Below are 15,133 nucleotides of genomic sequence, written 5' to 3'. Positions count from 1 at the left end.
TTTTTTTTATTTGAGACATTTAGAATAGTGGCTCAAAGCCAAGAAAAAAAATCATATGCGTTGTTGAGTAGTTTATGTAAAAATGTTTTTTTTGAGACATTTAAAATAGTGGCTCAAAGCCCCCAAAAAATCATATGCGTGTATAAAAATAATAATAATTAGCATAAATTAACAAATTGAACGAAACAAACGATTGCTTATTAGTATTTTGATTTTTGGAGATTATCAAAAACAAGATTGCAAAAAAAGTATTTATACGAGCAAATTGAATTAAATTTATTGGTCAAATAATATAATTCTTTTTTCTCTCTTAATTTATATTTTTCATATTGCCCGCTCACAAAAAATTTAAGACCTCTAACCCAAATCTTGCGCGAGTGTATATTCATAATGATGATGATCCTCAGCTTTAAAGTTAACTCATTAAAACCAAACTACAATTACAATTAAAAATTAAATAGCTCATCAGTCATAATATAAGAAGAATATACAATGGAGGACATTTTGGTGTGAGAAATGAATATAGAGATAGAGATGGAAGAAAATATACAACCATAAATTATTACACGAATTTTATATCAAAACAATTATTCGTATAACATCATTTCTAAATATATCAATGAAAAAAAGATATACAATGAAATTTAAAATTGTACAATTAACTTCTTTCACATTCAAAAAATTTATATTTGTGTTTCAGATTTAGATGGGTGTCAAAGCCAGTCACTAAAACAGATTCACTAATAATATAAATCATTTCGTGTATAAATATATTTTTGGAAAGAAAATACATATTAGGTAGGGACAGCTAAATAAATTAAATAGTGATTTCTCAGTATTTGCTTTTCTCACTAATAAATAATGAATATATATAACTACTCTATAGCCAAAAATTAATACACCAACCAGTAATTCACTAATAAATATCTTTCCATCTATAGATATATTTCTCGAAAGAAAATACATATCAGGTAGGTACAGCTAAATAAATAAAATAGTGATTTTAAGTATGAAAATATCTAGGAGGCCAGCAATTTTTATGTTTTGCGGCCAGCACTTAACCATCAAAAGAAAAGTGAGTGATCTTCTACCGTTAAATGTAATCTCACACCATAAAAAACACTATTGATGGCCAACGAATGGTTACAAAACACAAAAGTTGCTGGCCCCTAGCACTCCTCAGTAAGTATTTGCTTTTCTCACGTTGAATGAATTTTTAAACTATTCTTTAAATTTCCGCAACAAAAAAATTTTGTCCGTATGAGTTTTTTTATAGGATTATCGAAAAGGAAACTTACAGACCACTTATATGTACATTAAAAAAAACTTACAGAATCACTTTTTTTACAAATATTTATTATTATTATTAACGACATTAGAATGTGCGTAAGATATATATATTAGTAGGAATAATGCAATACCTTTTAGTCGAGATATACAAGAGAAACTTTACCGAGGGAAACAGCAGATGCTTTCAGCCAGGTCGTGAGGAATTCAACTCGGGAGGAAGGTTCAAAAAAAAGTTAAATACAGTAAAAAAAAACAGTTAGATCCCTGAACAAGATGGGTACAGATACAGATCCCAAACAGTAAATAATGCAATTAATTCCAAACTACTTAACAAAAATATATGAAGATGTGAATATTGAAATATTTTGGAAATTGCTGGGATTATAATTTTTGTTATTCATTTTATATACCTAGATATTCCGAAACACCTCTCATTGTTATTCCATAATTCTAAACTCAACCAACCAAGGAGAAATATAGCAATTACAATTAACAACTCAAACTTTTCAAGGAGATCTTCCGAAAATATATGTGTGGCCTTTGTGCTATGATTATTGCATTCGTAAAGCAAAATCACAAATCACTGATGTGACATACAAAAAGTTACGATCAGTTTCTTTTCACATAATCACAACAAACACGCATAACTTTTATGTTATTAACAAAATTAGAAAGTGCATAACATACATATATTACTAGAATAATTCAATATCTTTTATGTGAAGATCTGAAGGAGAAACTGAAAAATATCAATTTCAATTAAGAAATTAGTTATTTGAAAGAAGCAACAGAGTTTATTATCGATTTAAAATTAATCAATCAAGCAATTACTAATCAATTCTATCCATCTATTAACAGTTATCAATCAATTCTAATAGAAAATATTATTTAATTCTAATCATACGGTCACATTCACAATCAATATTTTTCAATTGGCAACGATGCCTAATTAGGCAATCAATAATCGTATTGTAACGATCGAGTATATTAACAATTAACAATCAATTAGAACCACTCAACAATCAATTCAAACAATGGTGATTTCCAGTGCCCTCTAAATCAAATTTGAAAATAAGGTACATGTTTATTATTTGTATTAGCACTTTAGCATAATCATTATATCATAACATCGAAGTAAAATTAAATAACTAGATACCAATCACCAAACATTTTCTTTCGCAATTCAAAATTAGCCAACCAACACAAAATCAGATATTTGTAGAATAAGTTTGGTAATTATCAAATCTCCCATACAACAAATTCACAAATTCAATTCTCACGGCAAAAAGATTAAGTAACCTTCGGTGGTCTGCCAACGGGCAGAGACAAACGACAAAATCCATGACGCAGGTCAGCGTGCAGCAACAACATCCAAAGATGAGAGACGAGCAGCAACAACCCCCTACAGAGGCAGAGGGAGGCGCGATACACGAGAAGCCGAGAAGAGAAGGAGGACTGAGGCAGGGCGTTAGGTGCAGTGATGGCGACGATGGGCGACAACAAGATCTGATGAGGAAGAAGCAGGAAAGCACAGCCACGAGAGTAGAAGAAAGCCGCAGCGGCGACGGTTAGCATGCGTTGGCGGCGATGTCAAGGTGAGATCCAGCGCCCAGATCTGTGGTTTGTGTGTGGCTATGTGCCGTTAGGAATAGATAGAAGTCAGTGAGTCGGAGAGGCTTTTTTGGTGAGTTGGGCTCCAGAGTTCAGACTAGGGTTTTTTATATTAGCTTTAAAAAATAATTAAAATATCCAATTGGTCCGGATTTTTCAAACACTCCGGTTCACAACTTTTTATCAAACCTGTGCGGTTCACCATCATTTGCTAATAGCGAAAACATGAGGTTGTCATTTTCATGGGATGAAAATTTTTATAATTATTTATTATGTCAATATTAAATTCCTAAATAAACATGTGTATAAAATATTGGTTAGCTACTTTTTATAAAATAAATTTATAAATATATACAAGCAATTAACGAAAGTTGTGTATATCCTATAATTATGGTTAAATATTTTTTCTCAAATTTTTTTTTCTATTTATATGTGACAGTTAGTCTTTTTTAAACAATTAATAAATATGACAGTTAAAAAAATTGTTTCCAATAAAAAAATTTATATAACCAAACTTTGTATAATGTATAAATAAAAGACTACATTAAATTTTTTTAAAATTAAAAGAAAATTTATAAGAATGGATTATTAGCGAATTCATATTATTTGGTTTAGTTGATGTATAATCTCTGTTTTTCTAGCAGTTATTACCGCGCAACGCGCGGGCAATTGGACTAGTAATAAATAATAGAATAACTAGTAGCTGCCGACAGTTTCAAAAACTGCCGTTATTTTTGCAATGTATTTCAACTACTGTGTTGTATTTCAAACTTGTATAACAACATATTGAAAATTAGACAATAAAAGTAATACTCAGGTCAAATATTAAATATAAAATTAAGATTTATTTCAAACATTAAAAACGAAAGCAGTACTTTACCCATTATATAATTTATAATTATATGAAATACTTCAAACACATGATAATATAAAAATTACAAACGCATACATCAAGTCTTATACTATCGGACCTAATACTTTTTTACTTTATCTTAAATGGGACTCATACAAAGGTGTTTATAGTTCTCACATAAAATTGCAACCCAAATAATGGTATGTGTCATGCTGCTCAATCAATCAAAAAGAATTTGAATTATACTTTACTAACAGTTACAAACTTTGACATTGAATTTTTGCATAAAAAAATAACTTTAGACATCTTTGTCTAAGTTTTCAGGATGTCTTATTTTGGAGCAAAAGAAAATTATTAAAAAATAACATATATATGTAGAGATATATAATTAACTACATCATATGGCTACGCTACAGAGAACAACTGTTTCAATAGTGAGACCAGGACCAAAACCAAAAAGAACACCCCAATCAAGTCCTTCTCCAGTGGTTTTAAGCCCTCTTTTAAGGGACTTCTTCCTCATCAAATCCATGATGAAAAACACACACGCACTTGACATGTTGCCATAATTGCTAAGCACATCTCTGGTGGCTTTCATCTTCTCCGGCTTCAAGTTTACCTTCTGTTCAACCTGGTCCAGAATTGCACGTCCACCAGGGTGTGCAATCCAAAATATTGAGTTATAATCAAATATACCCAATGGATCAAAAGCTTTACTGAGTGCGTCGTTGATATTTTGGGAAATAATATCAGGAACACTCTTGTTAAGATAGAATGTAAGTCCGACTTCACGAAGGAGACCACCGATGGCTCCATGGCTGTTAGGGACAAGTTGTTGATCAGTTGAAACAATCTCAAAGAGAGGATTCTCAACCTCTGGAACAGGATCAGAACCAATGATAATGGCAGCAGCTCCATCGGCAAACAATGCTTGCCCTACAAGACTATCCATGTCTGTCTCACTAGGACCACGGAAAGTGACTGAAGTATTTTCAGAACAAACAATAAGAACACGAGCATCTTTGTTGTTTTCAGCCAAGTCTTTAGCCAAACGAAGGACAGTGCCGCCAGCGAAGCAGCCTTGGTGGTACATCATGTACCTCTTGACGCTTGGGTCGAGTCCTAAGAGTACGATGAGTTCGTAATCAACGCCAGGCAACGCAACGCCGCTGGTGGTGCAGAAGATCAAATGTGTGATCTTAGACATTGGCTGGCCCCATTCTTTGATGGCCTTAGTTGCAGCCTCTTTTCCAACCCTTGGTACCTCCCTAATCATCATATCTTCTCTTGCATCCAATGACGGTGCCTTGTATGCGCACATGTTAGGGTTCTCTTTCAGTATCTCTTCTGTTAAGTACATATGTCTGTTCTTGATCTGTGTTCTCTCACCTGAAATAATAATATGAAATTCACATCCATCAATACCCTTGATGACATTTAGAAAACAACATACACATACACACATATCAATAATAATGTTATTTTTGAGTTATTTTTATAGTAACTGGAACGTTCATGTCTCATTATTTTAATAGTTTATCCAAATTTATATCTATTGAAATAATTTATTATTAAGTAATTATTATTGTTAATATTAAGTAGCCAATATGATATGTTGTATAATATGTTAAATTATTCCGTATTAATTAATATAAAAATAAAAGAATGAATTTTACTTTGATAAATATTAAATAAAACAAATATAGAATGCTTAATAAAAATACATACAGATGCGCTGAAATTTTTTCTTGAGATCAGTCATGTGTTCGCTATTGGTTACTCTAAAATAATAATCTGCATATGTACTCTGATCAACACAGTTCAGTGGATTTGCTGTTCCGATCGCCAATACCGTTGCTGGACCTTCTGCCCTTTGAACCTTGCGAATTCCACTGACAGACACCATCTTTTCTTAGCTGTGTCTTTTGGGATATATAGAAAAGCTTAGATATGTTGTTTGGAATAAGAAAGGTATTTTGATTTGATGAAGACTTGGGCAGGGAGAGGGGATATTTATATGCATGAGAGTCGGGGCATTTGTGGAATTAAATGGTCAATATTGGATATATAGAAAACGTGCTCAACTTAAAAGTGTAGTGATGATATAGTGACAAATTGACAATGATTATTATTTAATTATTTAGTTAACTTCAAAGACGATGTTCTCAATCATATAGTATAGTAGACTCCGAATAATGTCCCCGCTGCAATTGTTGACCAATAATGTCGCTGGTCATTTGGAGGCACGGGAGGAAATTTCTAATAGGGGACATCACTCTCTTAGTGATTTGTTGGAGAAATTTATTGTTATCTTCTATTTTTATTTTTAGATAAGTTATTATACATTATTTATGCTTTTAATTATTTATTATCTGTTACCTATTTTTTATTATATATAATAAATTTTTATTAAAATAAATTTGTACTTTCTACGATTTCTTTGTGATAACGTGACGTGCGTTACTAGCTTAACTAATTCCAAATTTGTTAATTACGATATATATAATGAGAGTAAGAAAAATTCTGTGTATACATTTTATTTTTTAAAATATCTTTTATCATATATAATTTATATATAAAAAATAGGACCTTGTAATTAATTAAATACCTATTTCTACTTAAAAGGAAAAAAAAAAGATAGCTGGCCATCACGTGCTTCATTAGTACCATTATATCCATGTCATTTTGAAATCTCGTCAAAGCAAAAATGTTTGTGTATTATTATTATTAGGGATACTTATTGTATATTTTTATAAGTGATCTTACCATTTTTATATAAATTTTAATATTAAATTAAACATGATGTAGTTTGACTGGGTGTGTGAGGAGTTTGGTGGATGACACAATGGAGTCTACCACCATATATGAGTCTGCTGGTCTTGTTTAATTAGCTTGTCTTGCTTGACCAAATTAAACAATAATATAATTGACTATTATTTTATATAATTAAAGAATTGGTTTTATGACAATGTGTTCATTTAATTGTGCATCACTTTTAAACAATATAATAACATTTTATGCCAGTTGTATGTATTAATAATATTATGGTGTAGATAAATGTTTAAAAATCATAACAAATTATTATTTTTAATTATTAGTTAGTTATTAATATTTAAAAATATAAAATAAAATATACTGTTAAATTATTAAATTTAAAAAATTAAAACTTAATAACACTACACATTCTATTATGCAGTTTTGATTATCAAGGGTAGATGAATGTAGTGACATGGCGGCAACCATATTGATATTGGCATATAAAACGTTCGGCAAAACATATCACATTTGTTTAAGATATTTCACTATTTATGTTCACATCAGCATAGGATGTCAATAGGGTAGGGCGGGGAGTGGGGGATGTCTCTCTGCTCCCCATCTCCGCCCCCAGATTTACTCTCCGTCTCCGCCTCTATTTTCTGTCATGGGGGAATATTGCTCCCCATCCCCATTCTCCACAGGGTCCCATTTTTCGCGAGGACCCCATTCCCCATCTATCTGATAGTTCTAACTAATTATTAATTTCCATATAAATAGAGGTGTAAGTATCCATTCTATACAAAAATAACAAGATTTTATTCAAAAAGCATAAACAACAAGATGTTGACTTCTTTCGAAATGATGCAATGGAGGAACACAACGGCGAGCCAGAGGATAGAGAAGTGGACAAGGTGGAAGATGCGGCAACAGAGAGGAGAATGGACACGACGACAAAGTTACGAAAAGGAACGCCGCAAATAGAAAGCACGACGCGGTGAGGATCGTGGCACGGTGAGGTGTGACGATGCAGTGAGAAGGGAGAGCGGCGAGAGGTTGGCTGTAGAGAGGTTGGATGGAGTATGGACAACGTTAGGGATTTCTGAATTGAAGAAGAGTTATGCAAATGAGGATTATGAGTTTTGGGTTTCTATATATATATATATGTGTGCGTGTGTGTGAAATGACTAAAAAAACATGTATGAGAAATAAAGTAAATTTATGAACTTCGGGGATTAGCGGGGATGGGGCGGGGCCGTATGTATACTCTAAAAGCGTGGCAAAAAATGGACATACAACTACGCTTTTAAAGCGTGGCAAAAAATGGAAATAAAGTGTGGCGAAAAAGGACATATAGCCACGCTTTTAAAGTGTGGCCTAATCATTTTCAAATAAAAAAAGAAAAATTAAAAATATTAATACGTTAATTTTTAAAATAAAATACTAAAATATTAATCTTCCATTAATTTAAATATGAATTATGTACATAATAAAATATGAATGAAACGTTTAAGAAAAAATAATTCAACTTCCAAAATAAACATTTAAAAACATTACAATTCTATATTATAAAAAAAACTAATCTATTTCCTAAACGACATATTGCTTCATTTTTCCATATTACCCTAGCAATCTTTTTCGTTTTCACTACCCACGCGTGCGCCTGGCCGACGCATACGTGTCGATGGGCTGACTCAATTGTCCAGCCAAATTTCCAAGAGTTGTGCGAGAATTGCACTGGTTTTGTGCGTGGGGCACAAAACGCACCCACACGTATGCGTGGCTGACGCGTAGGCGTCACTTGTCTTTTCTCCCATTCATGCGTGAACGCGCACGCATGACCCTGTTTTCACCCCAAGGTTGATTTGAGTTTTCAAAGCCAAATTTCATACTTCTAAGCCTCCGATCTCTCCTCTTATGTCATAAATCTTTATGAGATGCCTAGCAATGGGAAAGGAGCTAGGGAATGTGGTACCTTGTGAATGAAGAAAGGGGAAAATTAATGATCAATGATGATCAAAGGTGATTGTATAAGATACAGAGGATGGTGGTGGAAGTGCTTTATATGCCATGAGTCGAAGGGCTGTAATTGTTAATAAATTGGCTGGTTATTGATTGAAATATGAGCCATTAATGAATTACGGCTGAGTATGATTGCATATATGCTAATTGAATGAAATGTGAATGTTGCACTTCCACTATTTGAGATACGAGTTTCCCTGGGAGAAAGCAGTGGCTAGCCACCACGTGCTCTAGGTGGAGGCTCGATACTCTGCTGACCCTATGTCGTAAGTGTGGCCGGACACTGTGAAATTTCCAAATGAGCTCGCCCCCATGAATATACACCAGTAAGGGTGTTGGATATGAATTATGAATTATATTGAGTATAACTCGAGTTGGGAATGCACGACAGAGGGACAGTCCAATGGTTAGCTACCAGGACTTGTCGGGTTGGCTTTATAACCGACATATGAGACTCATCGGCCATTAGGACAGGCATACATCATATGCATATTATGTGAATTATTTGGAATTGCCTAATTGACTGCTCATTACTTGCTAATTGTCTAAATGCCGTATCTGCTTCCTATTTGTATATTTCCTTGTTTGATATAATCGTGTTTGCCATATTATATTACTGCTGGTGGTTGGGAGGTTTGAAGGATTTGGAAAGGGAAGTGTTAGTTAGACTAAAGATCTATAGTCAGTTACCATTTATGGTTTAGTCTGTTTATAAGCTTTGATTTATCTGTTGGAAGTTCTAGGATTGCCTTTGGCTTTCCCAGGACATTACATGTTAGATATGTGGACACTGTTACCATACTGAGAACCTCTGGTTCTCACCCATGCGGATTTTGTGGTTTTCAGATGCAGGTCGTGAGGCTTCTCGCTGAGGCATGCTGGAGGATTTTGGATTAGCGAAGATCCTTGGTTCTCGGGACTTTATTTTGGTTTTATGTTTTGCTTAGATGCTTATTATCTCCACTAAATAATACATACTGTGTTGACTCCTCTTAGAGGTTGTCTTGGAGAACAAGTTTCTATATTTTTGTCCTTTGGCTTTTCCTTTGGGTTCTTTACTTTATATATATATGTATATATTGACATTCGTATTTTTGGCACTCTTTTGTATATATTCTCGTGTTAGCTTATCCTTTATCCGTTATGTTATGTTATCGATTGGAGTGTTGCGCTTTTCAATTTATGATTTTGTTTTACCCCTTTTTCTTCAAAGGCTCCTAGTTATAAACATCGTTCACACTACTACTTACACTAAATTTTATCTTAGAGGTCGTAATACCTTTCCATCTCAATTTTATGACTTAAGCATAAGACTCTGTATGGTAGGGTGTTACACTCTCCACTGCAACGTCGAGCCTCCATTACCGCGACATCCGCCGTTCTCTCTACCGAGGCGCACTCCGGCGAGCCACCTCTACTACTGCAACCTCCACCTCCACCATTGCTCCACCCTTCTTGCTCTGGGGTTGGTTTTGAAATTTTATCAATTTCTAATTTAATCTTCTCTGCTTTAAATTCATTATGGTTTAATTAGATTTTAATTTTTCTTTAGTAATTTGGTTTAGTTAAACTACTTTCTGCTGTTAGGTTTATTTAGAGTAAAATTAGAATTTTTTTATTAGGATTTCTCTTGGTTCATAAGTAATTAAGTATGCTATTGTGATTCTTGGATTTGTAATTTGAATTTGTTTAAGGTTTGTAATTTAGTTTGATTAATTTAGGTTAGATTCAATACATTAGGTTTTAAATTGTTCAAGTGTTTCGAATTCACTAATTTTGTCATTTCTTGAGTTGATAACTGTTTGCTGAGAAATTGTTGTTGAGATTATTTGCTAATTGTTTAATTTCAGCTTAATTTAGTTTAGGTTTGGTTAGTATTTCAATTTCAATTTTGAATCAGTTTCAAAGTTAGTTCAGGGTTAGTTTTCGAATCTTGGTTGACCTAGGTTGATTAAGTTAGGTTAGATTCAATACATTAGGTCTTGAATTATTGAAGTGTTTGGAATTGTCTAATTATGTTAATTGCTGTGTTGATGACTGTTATTTGTAGACATGTCGACAGAAAGAGATGCTGCGAATTAGGCTTCCGGTCATGGTTGCAGCCATGGTCAGGGTAGAGGGAAGGTTTCCTCCAGTTCCCTCAGGACTTTCGGATCTTCTTCCTTTGTTCCGACTAACCTAGTCATGTCACATGTTGCAGGTTTAGTAGACTAGCCGTTCATCATGGTCCCTAACCACAACTACGTGCCGCCGTCCACGGCAATGACGCCGCCTCCTACTGCTCAATAGCTCGTATCTACGACAACGTCGAGTCCAGCCAAGGCAATGAGGCAGCAGCTAAGCACCTCCACCACCTACCATCGTACGATTGTGCATTTGGCCTGATGGCGGCACGGGGTAAGTATCACATTCAATGCTCATGTATTTCCTATTTATTATTTTCTAGTTTTATTAATTATGATTCCTGTTGTTGCTGAGATTTCCTAAAAATTAATTCATGTTATAGGGGATTTAGGTTGATTTGGAATGTTGCTGGTTATTGTTTTCTAGTTTTATTGATTATGATCTCCGTTGTTGCTGAGATTTCCTGAAAATAGATTCCTGTTTAATGTTTTTAGGTATACTGCTGGTTATTATTTTCTAGTTTTATTGATCATGATTCCTATTGTTGTTGAGATTTTCTGAAAATTAATTCCTGTTGAGTGGATTTAGGTGGATTGTTGTTAGGTTTTTGCCGAACTCGAATGCGTGTACTCAAGAGATGACAAAAGTCATCAAGCTGATGCACGACTAGCCTTGGCCCAGCTACACAAAGATCTCTGCTAAGACCAGGCAGTACTGGTTTGAGAAATGGGTGGTAATTCCTTTCATTGTTTATGTTTTAATTCTTTTTAGTTAGTTTATATCCTTTATCTTGCCTAAATGAACTTAAAGCTTCGTCGTTGCAGTTGCACCTCATTTGGAATGCTAAGCACGACTCGGCCATCCGGAAGATAATCAACTATAGGATGGGTCGGCGACTCCAGCAGATGCTGGATGGTGTTTGCCACGATAGAGACCAGCGAAAGCACTGGCTCCGACCGGAGGTAAAGAAGGACCTGTTTTCTCATTCGGAGAATGATACAGGGTTCAGGCAACGGCGTCTCACCAACCGAGCTAACAGGGGATTGGAGAGGTCGTCAAAGTTAACCGATGGCACAGTGCCCTTCATGAAAACGAAGGCCTGGCTAATATGTAATTCCTTTAATATTGTTAATAACTTTGTTATGTTATCTGTTTTGCATATCATTATCAGACATTCTAATCATTTTGTATTTTAATGCCACTTGTGTAGTCGAAGTTTTTAGAATACGAGGCCACGTTGGTGAAGACCTTCAAGTACACTCACACGCTGAAGGAGAACAAAACGAGATTTGTTGATTAGTGGTATCAGGCCCATTATGTGAGTAAACATACGTCTGATTATCTTCTGCTATGAAATTATTAGATATTAATTGTATATCTATCTTTGCTTACTAATCGCACAATAACTTCTATTAATTACACAGGAGTCCTACACAGAAAGACTGGAGGATGCGACTCGGCAATCTCAGCAAAGTGGGGAGGCCGCCGTCGATGGATCTGCGGCCTGAACTGTCAAAACTGCCTCAGTCCGTGTAGGAACCACGTATATGGGATGGGGTCGTTCTTCTCCAGTAGCCTCCACACCTCGACGTTGAGGCTGTTGTTAGGCTTTGCCACTAGTCGAACTGTCCAGCCCGAGGAAGGCATAGATTTGAGGCTCCATGTGCAAGAGCTCCAGCGCAACCTTCACTAGCAGGCTCAGGAGTTTAACAATTATTGGGAGAGGTATCAGAAGATCCTCACCCCCATGATGTCTACGGATGAGCTCAAGCTGGAGTTTAGAGAGTCATTGAAGCGAATGCAGTGTATGAAGGCTCAGATGGAGATGTACTAGGCCCAAATGTTCGCTGCTAGCATCGACCCTGCTGGTGGCAACACTGCTGTAGGTGGCAGCGGTAGCACTAGTGACACACGGATGTCATCACTACCTCCTGCACCGCCGACTCAAGGCCATGAGACTAATGACGATGACTGCCTCGATGAGTAGGTATTAGGTTTTAGTTTTATTGTTTCATATATTCAGTTAGTGTACTTGACTTTTATTTCATTTGCACATTGTATTATTTATTTATTTTGAATAAAAATTCTCATTATTTATGAATTGACCACTAATTATGTGGAAAAAATTTAAATTTCAAATTAAAATTGACCATTTATTTCAAATTTCAAAAAAAATAACATTACCGTCGGAATTACCGTAGGAATAATCCGACGATAACATGGCGCAAAACAATATGTTTTGGCGCCAACATTACCGTCAAAAAATTTGACAGTAACCAATTAGTTTCCCAAGCTGGTAAATCATCACCAAATCCGACGGTAAGCATTGTCCAGCAGGGTTTATACCGTTCGATTGTTTTCGATGGTAATTAAATCAGACGGTAAAGTGATTACCCTCGGATATATTTAAAGAATTCGACGATAAATCTAACAGTTCTTAGCTTTTTCTTGTAGTGATAGATTGTTGTATAAATGATTCCATCAAATTCTTTTTTCCCTCATAACCAATAATTGAGCACTAGATTGCAATTTCTAGGGAGAATGGCCCGAGGTTTAAATACTCTCGATTTTTTTATATTGGTTTGACTTATGTGACAACCTATATTTAAACTTTGATTTAGAGTTTAATTGTCGGTTTGGACTATGCTTGGAACGAAGTTCTTTTCTACTGAGAAATTCTAAACCAGCATTAATCTCTTCATCAAGTTTTTGGTCTGACGACGATGGCTACATGGATATGTAGATATTAGGCTTTTGTATTATTGTTTCATACATTTATTTGGTGTACCTGACTTTTATTTTACACATTGTATTATTTATTTATTTTAAATCAAAATCCTGCAATATTTATGAATTGACCACTAATTGTATGAAAAAATTTAAATTTAAAATTAAAATTGACAATTATTTAAAATTTGAAAAAAATGACGTTACCGTCAAAATTACCGTAGAAATAATCCGATGATAACATGGAGCGAAACAATTTTTTTGGCGCCAACGTTATCATTAGAAAAATTTATCGATAACCAAATTGGTTTCCTGAGCTGGCAATCTGTCGCAAAATTCGACGGTAATTACCATCGGACGAAATAAATCCAACGGTAAATATTTACCGACAAGATTTATATCGTCTAATCCTTTCCAATGGTGAATTCATTGCCGTCGAATATATTTGAAGAATCTGACAGTACTCAGCATTTTTCTTGTAGTGTTGTGCGTTCATCTTATCTTTAGGAGTTTTGGTAAGTGTTAAACTAAAAAAAAATATAAAACCGTTTTTAGGTAGAAATACAGCTACTTTAACTCAAGAATAGACAAAATATATTGGTAAGTTTCAACAAGTGACAATGTTGGTCATATTACTTTAATTCCAAGAATGAATATGTTATTAGAATATAAAACAATTCTAAGTAGATTTTAACAAAAATAATTTTCCATAATATTTTCTTTTGCTATGATAACAAAAAAGGTAATTCTAGAATTTTTTATCTCATGTTAGATTGTATTAGCTCAAATCGGTTTTAAAATTAGAGTAAGAGGATTTGAAAGTTTTACTCATGAATTATGAGAAAATATCTACAAATTCAACCCATAATATTATTTATTATTTAAAAAGAAATCTTTGAAAAGATAGAATTCTAATATAAATATTTTAATTTAATCACAAACTATATATATATATATATAATTATTAATGAGTGATTGTTATATTTTAAAAATAAATAAAAAATTATTAGTCATTGATTTTCTTATTTTTAGTATTGTAAATAGTTAAACTTTAAATTTAATGAATTTTATAACATTTTTATAATAAAAGTTACTATGTATATTTTTGTTTAAAAAATTTTTTAAAAAATACTTATATATTTTTGTATTATTCCGTGTAAAACACAGATACATATACTAGCTAAATTTTAGAAAAAGAGATATCAATAAATATATTACCTTAATATGAATAATGTAAATTTTTTAATTTACTTTTTTGTATCTCTCCTCTTCTTCATGATGATTCTATCGGCATCCCATTTTTAAGAATTGTTGTCTTTTAGTTTATTTTTTGTTGGTTTTAAGTCCTGTTGTTAATAAAAAAATTGTAAATACAACGACACATTATATAACATTTTATGAGTAAATAGCCAAAATAATTTATCAAATTTCACATATGTAATTCAAATTGATTTCCCAGAGTATTGTCGAACCAAATTAGCACTTCGTTTTTTTAGAAATTAACGTCTCACTTTTTTTTTCTCATATATTTAAAATACAAAAATCCCTAAAAATCAGTATATTTAAATTAGAATAAAAATTCTCTAAAAATGAAAAACAAGACCCTAACAAACTAATCTAACAAATCAAAATTTCCAACCCTATCAAAAACTGATGTGTACTCTAACGGTTTCATATGATTGAGAATACGAGACATATGTATACTTTTGAAATGTTGTGCACAGTGCAATCAGACTTAAATTAGAAACCCGG

The 15,133-nt window shown here is 33.5% G+C and overlaps 1 protein-coding gene across 3 annotated transcripts in view; it reads right to left on the bottom strand.

Annotated features, from left to right (window-relative positions):
- LOC107483324 (stilbene synthase 1) overlaps positions 1–15,133 on the bottom strand; it is a 66,511-nt gene that overhangs the window by 48,886 nt on the left and 2,492 nt on the right. The window contains exons 1-2 of one of the 3 annotated variants that reach the window (XM_016103913.3): positions 5,483–5,740; positions 3,962–5,143 (exon numbers count right to left, since the gene is read on the bottom strand). In XM_016103913.3, coding sequence (XP_015959399.1) covers positions 4,152–5,143; positions 5,483–5,660 — 1,170 coding nt within the window. In that variant the 5' untranslated portion in view covers positions 5,661–5,740 and the 3' untranslated portion in view covers positions 3,962–4,151. Of the gene's footprint in view, positions 1–3,961; positions 5,144–5,482; positions 5,741–15,133 lie in introns of those variants that run through there. The other 2 variants (XM_052260245.1, XM_052260246.1) reach the window with 2 other exon arrangements.

The sequence above is a fragment of the Arachis duranensis genome, chromosome 4 (genome assembly GCF_000817695.3).
Source record: "Arachis duranensis cultivar V14167 chromosome 4, aradu.V14167.gnm2.J7QH, whole genome shotgun sequence".
Taxonomy (NCBI): Eukaryota; Viridiplantae; Streptophyta; class Magnoliopsida; order Fabales; family Fabaceae; genus Arachis; species Arachis duranensis.
This window is presented reverse-complemented; position numbering and strand designations above follow the sequence as displayed.